Genomic DNA, 18,105 nt, shown 5'->3' with positions numbered 1-18,105 from the left:
GATTGATTCATATAGATGGGGATATAAATATTGAAAAATTAGTAAAGCAGTTGCAAAAAATTTAAAGTTGTATAAATTCAAGTGGTTGAAGCGAAAGTTGGGATGAATAGACAAATTTAGATGAATGTGAGTCTGTACTCAACCCAGCTTGACCTAAAAAAAGAGGTTATAATGCACAAAAACTCCAAAGGCCTAATGTGGGTGATCAGGATAGACTAGGACTAGGACTAGGAGTAAGACTACATGGACCTAACCAGTTGGTTTACGATGGATAGGTGGGTTTGAAGCTGCTACAAGATATAGCTATACTAAACGGAATTATCAAATTTCAAATTATTGTAATTGGTCTAATGGTTTAAGTAAAATATTTAGTTATAATGCGAATTTATTCTACAATACTAGTAGCGGTTTTAAAAATATTAAGAGGTTATATAAAAAAATTAAAAATATTAAGAGGTTATATAAAAAAGTTTAAAAAAAATAAATAAATATTATATATGTAAGTAGGAATATTATAGTTGTTTTTTTAATAAAAGTATTGATTATTTTGTTTTATTAAGCTATATTTACATGTTATCTAAATATACTCTTTAATAATTTAGTTAAATTTAAATTTTATATAATAATATATACAATATTTTTTACTTGAATTAATAAAAAAATTATAATAATCTATTAAATATAATTAATTTATCAATTAAAAAAATCTGATTAATTATTATTTTTCAAAAAAAAAAAATTATTCTTACTCTTTACCATCAATTTCCAAAAAAAAAGGTTAATTTCACTGCACTGTTAATTTCTCCTTTGCTTTCTTCAATGGCATATGAGCACTCTTAAAGGTAATGCTTATTTTTATATTGGCACGCAAGGAAGAGTAGCTGTAGTCATAGTAGCTTCACTTAAAATTTATATAGAAAGTAGAAGGTTACCCGCTGTCGCGACTCCCAAATACTTGAATTTTTATGTTTGACGATAGAGAAAAATAAGATTATCCTTTTTAATAATAAATTTTTATACGTTAATTACAATAATTAGGCTAGTTATTTTTCACAACTATGAATCATTTGTAATTGTTGAGTAGACATAGAAGTGTAAATAAACCAAATTGTTAGTAAGTTATTCGAGATTGGATTTGATAAAAACACATTGGATTCGACTCATTTAGAATTCGAACTCACTTTTTAAACTCGTTTAATAAACAAACCGAACTTGAGTTTAGAAGTATTCGCTTCGCTTAGACTCGTAAGCTCGGCTCGTTTTCAAATTTATAAACAAACTCGCGAGCTAATTCGTGTACAGACTCACGAACAAACTCGTAAGCAGACTCACGAACAAACTCGTAAATATATTCATTCGCCTACACCAATCCCACACCGAAAATTGAAAAAATATGAAGAATTGTGACTTTTTTATAAAAAAAACAACCATTCTATATTTTTTTCATTAGTTTGAGATTTAAAGATTTTAATTAAATAAAAAATTTAATTTAAAAATCTTTTAATAACTTTTTTTTTAATCAATCTTTTAATAATCTTATAATTTAAATTTTATTCTTAATTTAAATTTATTTATAATTTAAATGAATTTGAATTATGTGAAATTTGTTTATAATATAATCAAATTTAAATTCAAATTTTTCGAGTAAAATTTAAATTGACTCATTAATGTGATAAACGAGTTTATTATAAATTAAACTCAAATCGAGTTCGAGTTTAATATTTATTTTATAAATCGAATTCGAGTTGAGTTTGAATTTAAACTTTTAAATTTATTTTGTATTAAATTTAAACTTATCAAAATTTAGCTCGGTTCGCCTCGGTTTGATTACAATCGTATCGTTTTACAATGCTAGGTCAATGCAAGGAGAAAAAAGGAGAAGACAAAAAAGGCAGCAAAGCAGAGGATGCTGACTGAATTTTGAGGGCAAAACATGAATTCTCTCAGCCAAAATCAATTCAAATGAACTGTTCATTTCACTGTGCAATGGCTAACCGCTCCTTATATGATACTATATTAATTAGTACAAACTTTAAAAAATGGAACTATTACATGAGAAATCTAACTGACTTGAAAAGAACAAATACAAACTTCATGTATATGCAACAAGAACCATGTTAATATGGAAAAACTTAACATGCAACCGTTACCTTCCCTATATGGCTTCTTGATTATTAGGGGCTTCATCTTCTGTATCCTGTAATTGCCACTCAACGAAATGGTTTCTTCTTATGTAAATTTTGTTAAAAGCTGTAATGGAACTATCTTGTTTGCCAATGAATGACTATTCCTATTTTGTTTGGTAACTTAGCTGCTCCTCCAAGTGTATGCAAGCCTACCACAAAGATGGAGGAGGCTCTCTGCATTTCTAATATTGCTCTTCAGAGCTCATTTCCATATGATGTCTCCCAAAAATTTAAGTGCTGGCACTCCTCTGATCTCTACATTGACTAGGGGTGCCTGTATCAATGTCAAGCTGGTGAGTTCAGAATCATTTTGTACCATTTAAAGGGCGCGCACCTGATCCTGAAACGGTTTTAACAGAAACTGTTGATGTTAAAATTTCAATACCTTCCTCTGATACTGCTAATACTAGTTTGAATATAAAATTACCACACCCTTCTCTTCATTGCAAATGTGGATATTGCAGTTGTAAAAGTGCATCTAGCCTGAATATCCTACCCCATTTTTGCAAGCAAAGCAGTTTGCACGAGTACTTTCATTAATGAAATAAGGAAAAAAAGGTTTCCTGCCAACCTTACAACAGCAAGAATATTCATCCGTCACTTATCGTATAGATAATACTTAAGTAACTATAAAAATTTATTACCGTAAAAATTTATTACCCTGGGAATCATAACTATGACAAACTCTGGAGCCTGTCTCATGAAAAAGCTCATGCACTTTTATCATCCTCTCCCTCATTAGTTCCAATTTGTCAGACTACAAAAAATATATATCATAAAAGTAGAACGAGTACAAAAACTAGAAGTACTGGGAGCAGATGTGCTTCCAGAGAGTTCCTTACAGGTCTATACTAACCTTAACTAGTTGATTTCATGCAAAAGCAAATATTATTTCATAAAATTATTTATATGTGTAGGGCGAGTGGTTTAATAATGATGGTTTGGCAGTGTTCTAGATCAATCTTTAAACAGCACTTTTGTCTGCCTTTGCAGCTAACAAATAAGGAAAAAAGGAAAGATAGACAGTGTTGGTTCACTTTTTTGTTTTGCATTTCGTTGTTTATCAAATCGTTTTGCCTTACAAAATTTTCTCGGTGAAGTTTCTGTCTAAGAAAAGCGCCTAATAGTTCTAGAATAAAATTTGACTTGGGCAATTGAATATAAATGAATAATCCTCCAATTGTATGAAGCTGGAAGTCCAATATTCTTTACATTGATACACAGGATTAGATTTTTTCTTTCTTCTCTTTTTTTTCTGTTCAGGACATGGTAACGTGCATGCATTGCATTTTTTTAGTAATATAAAGTTGATCACAAAGATGGAGGGAACTCTATAAAATAAAGGCAATGAACATCACGTAAAAGCAACTTTTACCTCTAATTAGTCTCTACCAGTCTGCCTGAAACCCTACTGTTTCTCCTCTTCTCTTCTTTCTTCATTGACAGAATCCATTTCAAAATCCAACTTCTTATATTCAAGAAATGGATTGTTTGCTCTTCTCCTCTTCAAAATCACCTCTGATTCCTTCATCAACTTAATGTACTTCTTCCTGATCATCGCCATTGGATGCCTCTCCATAGCCAGTTCATCATCACCATATGCCTCCTTAAGAATTGTTGTGCAAGTCTTGTTCCTGAAAGACAAGTAAAACATGTGGGGATGCCTTTCAAATGCCTTATGCACCTTCTGGGGCAACTCAAAATACTTCTTAAGGCACAAAAGCTTCTTCCTTTCTACTGAATGCTCAACAAACAAAGAAAGAAATTCGTGAAGCAAACCCACAACTCTTTTCTCTCCAATATCACTGTTAGGATCTAAATGTGAATTATCTTCATAGGGTGATACATAAGGAAGTTTTTGGAACTCTTTCAACCAATCCTGAATCTTTCTCCTCAACCTCAAACCCTTTGATGGGAAAAGGGGAAATTCAATTGCCTCCATTGGCTCTCCATAATATAACCCTTTCCTCATTGCATTTTTCTGCAATACTGACAAAATCTTTTTGGTACTTTCAACACCCAATCCCTTTGATCCATCCTCCAACTCCACAACTCTAAAAGAACTGTCAAAATTCTTATCTTGATGCTGCAAAAAATCTTCCGGTAAACCCAAATACCATAACATGCCTTTAATAATCTTGAAAGGCAATACCTTCTCCTTACTCATTAATATAAACTTCTTCAATCTCTCTTTCAAATCCTCTTTATACTCCTCAAGCACCTTGTTCTCTTCTCTATTAATTGCAGCAGCTTCTTCCGTCAATCTAAACCAAGGCAAATTATATTTTGGACCAACAAACTCCTCAAAGATTGAGGGATATTGTCTCAAAAACCTAGCAACCTTGATCTTCACATCAAATTGCAGTCCTCTTTTTGATACATCAGAGATTGGGATACAACCATTTGGGTTTTGGGCTATGAAATCTTTCAAAGAAAGGATGGGTTTGAGCTCCTTGGACTTGTGTATGTGCTCTATCGACTCATAGTATGAATCTTTCTTCCATTTCATGTACACATCCACATAATTGCAGGTTTGTGTGTACTGTTGAGGTAGCTTTTGGTAGAGGTGATTAGCACGGGAAAGGATTGGATTTTGAAAAGTGACAAAGAACAATTGTTTCAAGACACTAGACTTGGGTTTTGGAAGGAACATGGAAATTGAAACCACTGGCTACTATGTGGCGGACACTTTGTACCAATAAGCTGCAAGTGGAGACAAGTAGTGGATGTCAATGCTGGGTCATTTGCTTTTGAAAATTTGAAAAACATAATCAAGTTAAGTGGTTTGTTTAATTTAATTCAATGAATTGTAGTTCTATAACAATTAAGTTCAATCAAAATATTTTTAAGGAAAAATACAGAAAAAAAATATTATCTGATTTAGCAATTTGATATTTTAAGATATGTAGTTCAAAAAATATCAAAATGGTACCATGTAATTGTCACCATCAGCAGTTAAGAAGTATTATTTAAATCTTCCTCCAAGAACTCTGAGGTTCAAGCCCTCTAACCCGAGAATTCTCCTCCTTTCTATTTTCAAGGAAAGGTCTTACCTTCCTATGACTTATGCTAATTAGCTATACCCTCCATTCTCAAAGCCCTTGCTCATCCTCCTCCTATTCCACCTGCAATACTCCTTAAACTTTCACCCTCACCTTTTGTTGCCGTTTACATGACCATGCTCATCTTTTGCTTCCCGTTTCTCCCTTCACCTATTTCCTTCTCTTTTGCCATCACGCATCAACAGTATGACTAGACAAGAACATGACTAACCTGATTGCCAGGGTAGATTACGCGCGAAATAAAGAATACTCAAACCCAAATCTTGTTATATAATACCTGAAATCATCCCAAGTCTAATTAGAATTTATCTTTTTATACTTGTACCAGTTCCAAACACCCTAGCAATCACCTGCATAAGACCCATGCACGCTCGAACCAGATTATTTAATGTTTTTTTCTCAAAAGGTAGTGTATATTGGTTATTTGAATTTAGATAACCGAACATGAAATCAAAAAAATTAAAGAACATTACAAAGGAAAATTATAGATTTTAAAACAATTAAATAACGACACAATTCCATTTCATACAAACAGGAATCATTTGTTAAAAACCAATATCTAAAACTGTCACGATCATCTAAAGTGCAGTATATAATAAACAGAGAAAAAAATCTAGAAGTTCAGACAGCAAATCCCTAATACTCCTTCATTGTGGTGAAAGCTCCATTGGCCCCAAAGCCAAAGAACTCATATTTGCTAAATTATGAGAGGAAATGAACAATGCAAGACAAAACATGTAAAGCATCAGGAAAAAGTTCAATCAGAAATTAACCTAGAAATAGAGAATTCTCAATTTTCCCTTTATAATGAAACTGCATTTAATACCACATTTTAATTTTTAAAGTCAGCAAATATGTTCCATAAATACTTTCTACTTATCCCATCCTACTCATCCTTCTGTTATTTAATTTGACAGAAATAAACATACTAAAGAGTCTGTCAAGTATATAACAGTTTATAAAAAAATTACTAACAAAGAAAACAGGAGTATTATAGCCTAGCTCACTTTCACCCAAAATTCAAATGGGAACATATCCACAAAGAAAAATGTTTAATCATTTTCTGGTCTTTCCCCTCAATTCCTTTTCAATACATTATGCAGCTACTTTCCCATTATTTTTAGTGTAATTTCACTGCCAAAAGGATAAACTCCACCTACATCATCATATACTAATCAGTCTCCCACTTCTATTTTTAACAGTCTCAAGAAACCAAACAGATCATACCTACATTAGCCCCTCTATTGCAAACTTATTCACACCAAATGGAAGATCAAAATCGCAAACTTATCTACACCTAGCCGCTTATTTCAAGAAAAAAAAAATCATGCCCGCAACCACAACCATCATAATGGAGGATCAAAATAAAACCCATCACCATTTTTGGGCAATTGCTTTTGCTATTTGGTAGGTTAATTAACGACAAATCTAAGTAGAAAATATTAAATCATCAAAGGCAAATCTAATAGCAAAGGATAAGAAGAAGAAATAAACTCTTACTACAATAGCAAGGTCGATCGAGAGTTTTGGTCCACTGGTCCTTAGCAGAGACAACAGCAGAAACGACAATCAAGGAAAGCGCAGTAGCAGGCAAGGAGCAGAACCAGCAAGCAACAACGAACCAGCGATGGATTTGCTTCTTCTCAGGTATCTCTTGGTCTCAATTTCTTCCCGAAAATGGCTTGAGAGAAAGGATTTCTGGTGATAAAAGAAATTATTTCTCTCGGTCTTGAAGAAGAGTTTGCTGGTGATAAGAGTATTTCTCTGGGTCTCGAAGAAGAGCGTGCTGGAGAAGGAAAGGAAGTTAGGGTCTCTCCATATTAGGAAACGACGTAGTATTAGTAATTTTCTGCATAACTTAAAAATTTTAAAATTATTATTTAAAATAAAATTTAAAATTGCTTGTTTTATAACTTAGCAACCAAATTATTGGTCCCATTTTGTCGCTAAATCTTAAACAAATAATGTTGTTTCAATCATTCATCTACAGGTGTCAAAATTATATTCTTTAGCCACTGAACTTTGATTGTTGATTTGTCGCCAAATAGACACAAATTCGTTGCTCAAATTATTACAAAATATGGCGCCATACTTTCATCACGAAAACGTGGCCATGTCATCGCTACTTTAGTCGCTGGTATTTTGCGCTATATATTTCTGCTAAATTTAATGATTATTAAAAATTTTATCACTCTTTAGCGACGAAATAGTTATTGGTGAATTTCTCTTTGAATAAATATAAATTAGCTAAATTTAATTATTATTTTATTATTTTTTTAATGATTAGTAATTATTACGAAGAATGAGATTTTTTTATAAAAAAAAAAAACTCTTTTATATTTTTAATTAAGAAAAAATATTTTTTATAAATTAAAATTATATAGAAACTTTTGAATTAGTATCGAGTTAAGTATATATTGTAACATTTTATAGAGCAAAAAAGAAAGTTATAAGTTATTAACGCTGTATATTAATATTTTGTTACATAAAATGATTTTATTGTAATTTTATGATATAACCATTATACATAAAATAAAAAAGAAATTTTACAATATAATCATCATATAAAATAATTTTATTGTAATTTTTTATTTTGGTAGGTTTTATATAGATTTAATATAAACCAATAATCAATATTTAATTGTTATGCGTATAAAGATTTAATAATTTTTTTATTTTGTTTCACTTTTAAACCCAAATAAAGATAAATAATAATCTAAATAAAAAAAAGAAATGTTTATTTTGATCCTTCTAAAATGAACATAATGTAGTAAATTTAAATGCATGAACCAAGAATCAAAATTCGAAAATTATTTATAAATAAAATCAAATTGAATATATAAATTCATTTTTCAATTTCAGTTTTGATTAAAAAATAAACAAATCGAATTTTTATCCATACCAAATATGATATTTTAATTTAATTTAAATAGGCATTATGTATGTAATTGATAGAAATTCAATGTTTTTATTATATCTTAAGATACATGAGAGATATGAATTAAAACAAAATAATTTATGATTAAGGTAACTCCGAATATATAGAAATTTACATATATACAAATACAAATATTAAAGTAATTATTATATTTATAATTAATTATATTATTTTTTAAATTTAATTATTATCGCTTAATGATTTAATTATTAGCACTAATTAATGGTGATGGATGCTTAGGAATTAAGGTTAAAAATCTAAATTTAGAGAATGTATTATATAAATAGAAATATAAATATTAAAAAATTAGTAAAAAAATTGCAAAAGAAGCTTAAAAGGGTACAAAGTTAAAGTGGTTAAAAACACAGATTCAAATTAACAGACAAATTCAGATGAATGTTAACTATACTTCAACTTAACTTGATCTTAGAAAGCTGGTGGTCATAATGGACCAAGACTCGAAGAACCTAAAATGGGTGGTCAAGACAAACTAGGACTAAGATCACATGGACCTAACCAGTTAGGGTATGGTAGATTTGGAGCTGCTCCATGTTATGGCTATAGTGGGCAAAATCATCAAATTCCAAATTATTATAATGAGGCTAACCATTTAACAAAAGTATTCCATAGAGATGATTTAACTTATAAACCGGTTTAACCAGTTTATAGTAGTTTCACTTGCCAAAAAAACAACTGATGCACATTCAAAAGGACTTGGTATATGCTACAAAAACAATAGAAATTTCAATTAGTATATGCTACAAGAACCATGTTAATGTGGAAAAGTTAACCGGCAAAACCAGAGTTGACTCTTTAGATCCCTGATATCATACAGCTTTTCACCATTCAAATTTGCTATCAGGGTCAACTGTTACCTTCCTTACATGGCTTCTTGCTTATTGGGGGCTTCACCTTCTGTGTCTTGTAATTGCCATTGGAACAAAATGGTTTCTTCTCATGTGAATTTTGCTAAAATCTGTAATGGAATTTGTTTGCCAATGCACGAGTATTTTTGTTTGGTAACTTTTCTGTTCCTCCTGAGTGTTTGCAAGCCTACCACAAAGATTTGGGAAGCTCTGTGCATTTGTGACATTGTTATTCAGAGCTCATTTCCATATGATGTCTCCTAAAAATTTAAGAGCTGGGACGCCTCTGATCTCTACATCAACTAAGGGTGCCTGTATCAATGTCAAGCTGGAGAGTTCAGGATCATTTTGTATCATTTCAAGAGCACGCATCTGATCCTGAAACGTTTTTAACGGAGAATGTTAATGTTAAAATTTCATTATCTTCTTCTTATACTGCTATTGGAAGTTTGAATAATAAATTACTATACCCTTCTCTTCACCGCACAAAACTTGCAGTCGGAGGCAGATGGAGGAAGAATTTGATTAACAATAAGCCTCTTAACAGGAACATTCTCCTTTTGCAGGGAGGCGCGCAACCTAGACGACTCACTAACCGCCATTACCTGACAAAGATAAATCGTGTAATAAGAGAATTAGTCACTGAATATTGGAATTTTGGACATTCAAAGGTGGATATTGCAGTTCTAAAAGTACATCTAGACTGGATATCCTTCCCAGTTCGCAAGCAAAGCAGTTTGCATGAGTACTTTCATTAATGAAATAAGAAAAAAGAAAAAAAAAAAAAGGTTTCTTGCCAAGCTTACAACAACAAGAATATTCATCCGTCACTCAACATATAGATAATATTTAAGCAACTGTGAAAATTTATTACCGTGGGAATTGTAACTATAACAAACTCTGTGGAGTCTGTATCACGAAAAAGCTCCCGCACTTTTATCATCCTCTCCCTCAGTTGTTCCAATTTGTCAGACTGCAAAAAAAAATATCATAAAAATAGAATAAGTACTAAACTAGAAGTACTGGGAACAGAAGATATGCTTCCAGTGAATTCCTTACGGCATCCTGTCGAGTTACTTCTTGTCCAAAAACAGATTTGATGGCAGACGTGGCAGAGGATATTTTTTGTTTAAGCTGTGATGAAATGCAAAACAGCTAGAATCAATTCATGGTAACCAAATAAACAATTGTTTCAAATACAATCCATTGTAAAATCATGCTAGACAAGAAACCAGGACAGAAACTAAAATGGTTGTCCAGTCAAATGTAAAAATGAATTAACCACAGTAATAGAAGACAGTTGGGGGTTCATGTACTTGCTCAATCGTATTCTATGTAAAAGGACACTGGAAAAAGTTTTCCGAGAATAAGGCTAAGAAATGATCATATTTGCAAAAACTAAAGGTAGGATAACCAACCAGCACAGCAATATGATAGCCGCATGGACAGTGAAGGGAAGTCTAAAACAGATCAACCAATGAATAAAGAAGTATGGTTTATAGCTAACTGATCTTCACAAACACAGTAAATTAAATTGGTGTTTGGTTTAGCTTTTTGAAGTAATTGATAACTAATATCAATCATAATCAACTGCTCATACATCAACTTCAACTTTTAGCTTTGTTTCTCATCAGTTGATAACTTGTTTGATTTTACTTTTATTTAGATTATATTACCCTTTCAAAATTTATTAACTAAAATTATTTTCATTCCTTCAAATCAATAAATCATTTAAAATTATAAGAAATAATAGATAAATATAAAAATATTACAAATAATCATTTAAATTAGTTACGGTGTTTATTCGTATATGGTATAAAAATATGTATAGCTGATATAATTATTAATTTATTATATAACTATATAAGAATTAAAAATATAAATTTAAAATATATTAATTTATTATATACCATGTATAAGAATTAAAAAATTAAAATTTTAAAATATATAATTACTTTTTGTATATAATACACCCATATCAACAACAAAGCCTATATGTAGTTTTATTAAAACGCTTATATCATTACAATTCGCTAATTAATGATCAACGACCAACAACAACTATCAATTATATCCAACAGCTAAATCAAACATATCCTATTGGAGAACACTTTAGAAAAGATTATCAACTCAATAAAAATGAAGTCACGCAAATAGTTACTAATAAGCAACATAGAAGAAAAAGGTATATCATTCACAAAAACAAAAAGTAGGATTTAGTTTCCCCTCTCTCTTTCTCTCTTCCCCCAAACCACTCAAATGAATGCTACCAAATCAACATTAAGTGTGAGATCAACATTAGATAACAACTTCCAATCTCCATTTGTTCGAGTTCAACTTCTTAAACTTGGCCAAGAACCATAAATATCAAATTTATGTACTTAACTATATCAACCCAAACTCTTTTGCCCATGATAATGACATGAAGTCCCTAGAGAATCATCCCTTCATTATTAGCTTCATTTATGCAATACTAGCTCAAAAGGTGAAGATTTGAATGTACACCATTTGTGTTAGAATACAGAGAATCAACAGCATCTTCAGCAAGTTGTGAGCATTAATGCTTTGTGTAACTGTAATATAGAATAAACTACACTCCTGAATAACACAATAGCTAGATGACGAATGAAAATTCCTACTGTTTTACAGACTTATTAGTAATTGATCTTAACAAAAATGACAAAAAGGTTTAGTTACTTCAGGTTGATATTTCTACCTTCAATATCTTTCCTATGGATGCGTCCAGGAAGTCTGGCAAGGACAAAAGTCGCAATGTATGGCCCTGTAAGGAACAATCATGAACCTCCACGGAATCTTTTGAGAAACTGTTATATTAATATGTGGTATGTCTGCTCACCGTGGGTGCAGTATCAAAAACTATTCGAGTAAACATGCCATATTCTTCAGATTCCAGGAATTGCATTACCTGTCAAGAGGCCCTATAATCAGCAAGGAAGCAAGAAAATGGGACAGGACATATTCAGTATAACAAGCATAATGACCAATGCAGAACATACTTTTGAAATTGCTATAGCTTCATCCAAACCAGGAGGAGGTGTGTCCAGTAGCTCTCCCAATTTCAATTCTCCCAGCTTTGTCAATGAAGGGATGAAAAACATGACAGCAGCAGCAGGGACCACAATAAGGCAAACTTCAATTATATAAATATACTTTTCACTTTTGTTTATATATAGAGAGGAAGGGAGAGATTTAAAGTGCAAGGTGGAGGTTCATCCTATCCTTGAGGAAGTGGATATTCGCAAAGGTACAGAATCATTAATAAAGCTTTGAAGTCACTTGGAAGCAACAATAAATGAGAAACTACCTAAGTTTGCATTGCCAACAGCCATAATTAAATATTACCTGTTCAACAAGCATTCCAAGGCCCATGCCTTCCATGAAATCTTTCACCCCGGTTCCTCCATCTTTCTGAGTTGCTGAACGGAATTCTTCCCTAGCCTTTTCAGGATTTATCTGTTATAAAACAACAAATCTTAATCAGAATATTAATAATAATAATACTAACAAAATGATTTACAGACAGTTCTTTTCTTGTTACATTATCAACTACAATGGAGTAAAAGGAGCAAAATTACAGTTAGTTGTAAAAAATATGATGGTCAGTACCACATACCTCAAGTGCATACAGTGGGTAATCAGGTCCTTCAACAGGTACTAATGTCCCTCCAGTTAAATTCTGAATGAGAAAGATAGTTACCGCTAAATGTAAAGCTGGTTTTAGCAGATCTCAGAAAATAAAATAACCAAATGTTTAAGTCTTAAACCTGAGCAAAAGAATCACTCAAAGAATGTGCTGGGTCAGTTGAAACCACTAAGGTAGGATGCCCATTGTTTGCAAATTTTACTGCAAGTGAAGCAGCACAACTGGTCTTTCCTACCCCTCCCTTTCCGCCAAGCATATAGTACTTCCGCTGAGTCCCTGAAACCATATCATCAAATCCAGCAACATCTTCTGCTGGAGCAGCCACTGATCTCACTGACAAAAATATAACATAAGATAAGACAAATTAATTTTCATCACATCCAAGTTATCCTAACAAGTTACAAGCTCAGCAAAAAAATGTTGTCTAAGATACTTCGTCAAACCACCAAATATCATGACACAACTTCAACTCACATTTCAGTTTATCCAGTCTATCATTCACCATTAAAGAAAAACAAAAACAAAAAACAAATAGCAGGTGATGAGGTCCATTAGGATTACAAAAAATTTTACTCTCTTTGGCTGTGATAAGTAATAGTTAAGTCTCATATTAATCTCTTTTCTACATTTCGATTTTTGACTGCTTAGCCTAACATGGGATCCAGCCTAGTGCCAAAATCTTTTACCAGCTGAGCCAACACCCAAAGACTATCTGGTTAAGAAAATAGTTAGTTATTTGCAATCCAAAGTTTTGTTTCTTTAATTCTCATTCAGTTTCTGAACAACCAAATGAAAACGTAGCACAAATTCTTGTGGCATAATAGGAACTGCATTAATTTTACATAGTAAAAGAAAAAGGAAATGGGAAAATATAAACAGAAAAACAAAAATTCTCATATTCCACATAATAATATCAGAACAAACAAATTTGTTTTTTTATTTTTTTAAAAGAGAAGGAAGTGAATGAAAACCCATTAGAGTTTAGACCTCAAGCATTTTTCCAACTTCAAATTTCACATCTTGTTTGAAGCCAATGACGCTCATCTCCTTTTGCCTTTCCTTAATAAAGTCAAAATAAGGAAGCACTGAAATCCTGTATTATAGTGCCCAAGCTTCCTTTCTCCCCATAATTGTCATTCCTAAATAAGCACTGTTAACTACTCTCTCTCCTTTTATTCCCCTTGTGTTGTCGAAAATCCAGACAAGTCACCAATCAAAAGTGCATATATTTTTAATTCCAAAACACCCAATTAAGTAGAAAAATCTCATAACCACAGACATAGCCACACATCCAATTCATGTCTCAATGACAATTTATAAATCAAGCAGTCAATAAAATGCTACCGCCAGCCCCTCACTGAAATTGATAACATGGAAATTATACCGGACTAAAAAGATAATACCCAACAAAAAATAGCAATTGATAACAATTGGGAATTGAAGAAATCACCTCGAAGTGAATTCCTGGGAAGCTTTTGCTTAATGGAGAGGGAGATAAAGCTTCTATTGAGAGACGTTGGAGCATGGAAATTGGGTGCAAAAGATAGCATACCCACAGCTGCCATGGATTTTTTTGAAGTGAATAACCCATGAAGAGAAAATGAAGAAGAACGAACTGCACAGCAGGAAGCAGCCATTTTGATTCCCACTTCGCTTCTTCTGGCGATGAACCGATGCTAAGTTTTTTGGATTATGCGGTGTATTCGTACACGTTACGGGTCAAATATATAAGGTAAAATCAATTCTTGTAATATGAGAAACTCACTACTATTTTAAAAAATAGCTTTAAAAATTTTAATAACTGTTAAATACCAGAGGAAGATACCCTCTAGATTTAACCATAAGTGAATCTTTTAATTCTCAATTTTCATTTTAAAAAAAAATATATAAGAGGAAGGTTTTAAAATGCTGTTAAAACAAATAGTAATTTTTTTTTAAATTCCTCAATTTTCATTTAAAAAAAATATAAGAGGAAGGTTTTAAAATGGTGTTAAAATAAATAGTAATTTTTTTTAAAAAAATTCGAGAATATTTTATTTTTTTAAAATTAAAAAATTAACTGTTTTAATTGCTAAAAAAATTTTCATATTATATCAACTAAATAATAAAATTTAATTTAACAGTTAAAATTAATAAAAAAATTGCAATATTTCTGTCAAATCTAAAATGACTTTAGAAAAATTTAAATTTTATTAATAATAAGAAGAAAAAGTTCATAGTCACATTTCATTTTCAAGGTACATGAGAAATGCAATTCCAAATTGCAATGAGAATTAGGTCATAAAAAATTTGTAATTCTTACACGATTCAACAAATCGATTCTCTCATACACTGATACATGGCAGCTGAAATTGTCTACTCTTTTAAAATTTTGCTTCCAGCTAAATCGTCAAGTGTTAAATTCAGTGTATCTACAGACCCTTTTTTCACTTCCTCCCCACGAGCAGCCAGGAAGTCCTCAATGCTTCCAATTTCTCCAAACCACCCGAGCCGATCTGCAATCAGATGTAAGTTATTACAGCCACCACAACGTGCCACCACCACACCTTTCTCGTATGATTCGCGACAAACTGTCTTCACTGATCTTGTCTCGCAGACCTTACAGGTAAAGATCATTGCAAGATCATGCCTTGGTGATGTTTTCAAGTTGGATATAGTGGAGTACTCTACAGCAGAATTATTGCCACCATTTGTCTGGGAAGGAGCAGTTGCCGAGTCATGACTTGGTGCGAGACTACCAGTTTCATGGTTTTCTGAATCCTCATTAGGATGACTAGCTGGATTTATTTGAGTGTGAAACCTTCTGAAAAAATCATCTCGGGCGAATATAGAACTTGCAGAAGGAAGAAGTTGCCAGGTTGGTTCTGCCACCAAGAATTTTATCCGTCAAATATAAAGAGACTAAATTTACTTGTCTTTAATACATGGAACACCCATGGACTAAAAGCTTGTTTGACAAGAACAGTAAATCAACCCTAATAGGAAAAATCTAGAATAGAGGCTCTGAGCAAATGTGTAAATCAGAAATAAAATGTAGAATACAAATAATTTTATTATTACAGGAGAACAGCTATCCCAAAACAGATTGGCTGAAGCTCAATTGGGTTGATTAAATGATAAAATGACCTGAGCTAAAAGAAATCTCACTGGTCAAGCATTACTCAATATATAGGTTACAAGACCCTAAAATCTGTGTTAACCTCGGGTTCACAAAAGCCAAAATGCAAAACAAGCAAACTTAGCCTTAGCCCAAACGATCAAGGGAGAAGCATACACCACATGAAAAATGCTATCTTCAGCTCAGAGCCTCAGAAAATTTCAGAAAAAACTGGTAATTTCTGAACGGATGGTAGTCTAAACTGGTAAAATACTGTATGAAACTTGTAAAAGAAATAGCAGATACCAGTTTTCTTTCATTGTTTGGCAGTGTATAACTAGAACGCTAGTTATCCATCTTGTATGTGCATTTCAAATTGATCTTCCAATTCAACCATCAAATCCTGCCACACAAATTATAAAAAAAAAAAAGCTATCGAATTGGATAGACAACCTAACCCTTCATTTGACAGGATTCATTTTCCAGAAAAAAAAAAAAAATCAAATGGATTCTTACAAAATAATGCAAAATATCAACTCCTTGTTTCAAATGAAAATTTAAAAAAAAGGAATTCTTTCATTCTTGACAACAAAATTGTTTGAAAAGAAATCAATTGAATTCAATTCTCGAGAAATTCTTGATTTCAAACAGAGGATAAAAGTTTGAAACTTTGAATTCGTAGAAAATCACTGAAGCTCAAAACTCGAGCTACCAAACGCAGCACAACTACATGTTATCATTTTCCGAAGTTATAGCCCTAAAAATTCAAGGCGGGGCAGAATCACTCAATTTGCAAGAGTTTTCTTCATTTTGTTTGAGTCTCTAAAAACCCATATCCTCTTCTTCACCATAAGACTTTAAAAAAAAAAATTTAAAGAATCTACAAAATTATGAACTAAACTCTCAGCTTATAAAACACAAACATAAAGAGATAAGCATAGCGAAGCGGAGAGAGAGAGAGAGAGAGAGAGAGAGAGAACCTCTATTAGTGGGAGAGATATAGCGTTGATTGGAATTATGTCCAAGAAAAGAAACCACTCGCCTCATCTGCAAGATGTTTCTAGCAGCCGCCATGAATGGTTGCTGTCCAAGATCGCAAGTTCCCGGTTTCCGTTCCTGTAAATGTAACACGCACCTTAGCAGAGAGGCAAACGAGTTGTGCGAACTTGGCCCTTTAAGTTTTGACTTTGAGGTCCTGAACTTGGCCCATAAGCTTGACGTCTAATCTTGCTAAGTTTTGAGAAATACGTAAAAAATGTCTGAAATTTTTTTAAAAATTTATTAATTAATATTTTTATTAATTTTAATAGATAAATATTTTATAATTTATTTTGTATAATATTAAAATTTTATTTATTAATTTTTCAATTTTATAAAAAATTAAAATTAATTCTTTTATATTAAAGGAAGTTTAAAATTTTTTTTATGATATTTAATAATTAAAATTAATAAATTTTTTAAAAATTTAAAAACATCTTAATATATTTTTTAAAATTATACAACTAATTAATGAATTTTTTTACAGAATTAAATAATAATTCTTTTAATTGCTAAAATTTTGCTAATTTCTTTAAACATTATAAAAAGAATACATTGCTTTAAAAAATAAAAAATATTATATAAGTATGATGATTTCTAATTAATCCCTCTAAATTTTCTATTAATTTGTAATGTTGTATAATTAATATATTATGATTAAATTTAAATATTAAATTTAATTAATTGTCATTAAATAAATACACAAGTTGAAAAAAAATTAATTGTTAAAACTTTCATTGGAAGAAGTTATTTATACGGCGAGCTGTATTTAATTTAAATTAAAAAATGATTGAATTAAATTAATTTAAAATTTTAGTTTAATTTTTTATTTATTTTAATTTTTAATTTAAAAAATTTTAATTATTTTAATTTGATTTAATTTTAATTAAAAAAATTTAAAAATTTAAATTAAATTAATTAATGATAATAATATATTATTTTTTATAATATAAAGATTAAACAATACTTAAGGTTAAAATATTTTAATTAAATTTTAAAATATTAAAAATAAAACATAAAAAAATAGAAAATCTATTAAAAAATTTAATCCATCAAATCGAATCGAATCAGATTAATTTGATTCGATTTGATTTCTATTTAAAATCAATTCGGTTTAATTAATAATTTAAAGCCAAATAAAAACGAAATCTAAAAATTATTTAGATAATGTGGATTTTGGCCTTAATTACTTTGACTACTTTGAGTGCATGAATGATACTAGCTTGGGCGGAAAGGGAAGGGAGGAAATGGAAT

The 18,105-nt window shown here is 31.0% G+C and overlaps 3 protein-coding genes across 14 annotated transcripts; all 3 read right to left on the bottom strand.

Moving 5' to 3' along the window:
- Positions 1-1,938: 1,938 nt before the first annotated feature.
- Positions 1,939-7,041, bottom strand: LOC110618786 (protein WHAT'S THIS FACTOR 9, mitochondrial). 12 transcript variants are annotated; one of them, XR_006351250.1, is made up of 4 exons: positions 5,119-7,041; positions 2,847-4,889; positions 2,619-2,757; positions 1,939-2,526 (listed from the first exon to the last, which is right to left on the bottom strand). XR_006351250.1 is itself a non-coding variant. In XM_043958420.1 (2 exons), the coding sequence occupies exon 1, from the start codon at positions 4,837-4,839 to the stop codon at positions 3,595-3,597; it is 1,245 nt and encodes a 414-aa protein (XP_043814355.1). In that variant the 5' UTR covers positions 4,840-7,040; the 3' UTR covers positions 1,939-2,526; positions 3,562-3,594. The 12 variants fall into 12 exon arrangements, 1 of the variants encoding a protein (XP_043814355.1); XR_002488569.2 differs by having other exon boundaries at positions 6,752-7,041; XR_006351249.1 differs by having other exon boundaries at positions 2,847-2,943; positions 3,562-7,040.
- Positions 7,042-8,864: 1,823 nt separating this feature from the next.
- On the bottom strand, positions 8,865-14,424 carry LOC110618787 (ATPase GET3B). Its single transcript, XM_043958666.1, has 11 exons — positions 14,167-14,424; positions 12,838-13,049; positions 12,687-12,749; positions 12,416-12,526; positions 12,070-12,144; positions 11,910-11,978; positions 11,769-11,834; positions 10,112-10,186; positions 9,927-10,025; positions 9,523-9,657; positions 8,865-9,430 (listed from the first exon to the last, which is right to left on the bottom strand). Exons 1-11 carry the CDS (start codon positions 14,351-14,353, stop codon positions 9,293-9,295), a joined length of 1,230 nt encoding a protein of 409 aa, XP_043814601.1. The 5' UTR covers positions 14,354-14,424; the 3' UTR covers positions 8,865-9,292.
- A 463-nt stretch (positions 14,425-14,887) lies between these two features.
- LOC110618530 lies at positions 14,888-16,984 on the bottom strand. Its single transcript, XM_021761674.2, has 2 exons — positions 16,794-16,984; positions 14,888-15,580 (listed from the first exon to the last, which is right to left on the bottom strand). The coding sequence occupies exons 1-2, from the start codon at positions 16,885-16,887 to the stop codon at positions 15,072-15,074; spliced, it is 603 nt and encodes a 200-aa protein (XP_021617366.1). The 5' UTR covers positions 16,888-16,984; the 3' UTR covers positions 14,888-15,071.
- Between the last annotated feature and the right edge of the window lie 1,121 nt (positions 16,985-18,105).

The sequence above is a fragment of the Manihot esculenta genome, chromosome 7 (assembly GCF_001659605.2).
Source record: "Manihot esculenta cultivar AM560-2 chromosome 7, M.esculenta_v8, whole genome shotgun sequence".
NCBI classification, from domain to species: Eukaryota; Viridiplantae; Streptophyta; class Magnoliopsida; order Malpighiales; family Euphorbiaceae; genus Manihot; species Manihot esculenta.
The sequence above is the reverse complement of the archived record's forward strand: the minus strand, read 5'-3'. Positions and strand labels throughout refer to the sequence as shown.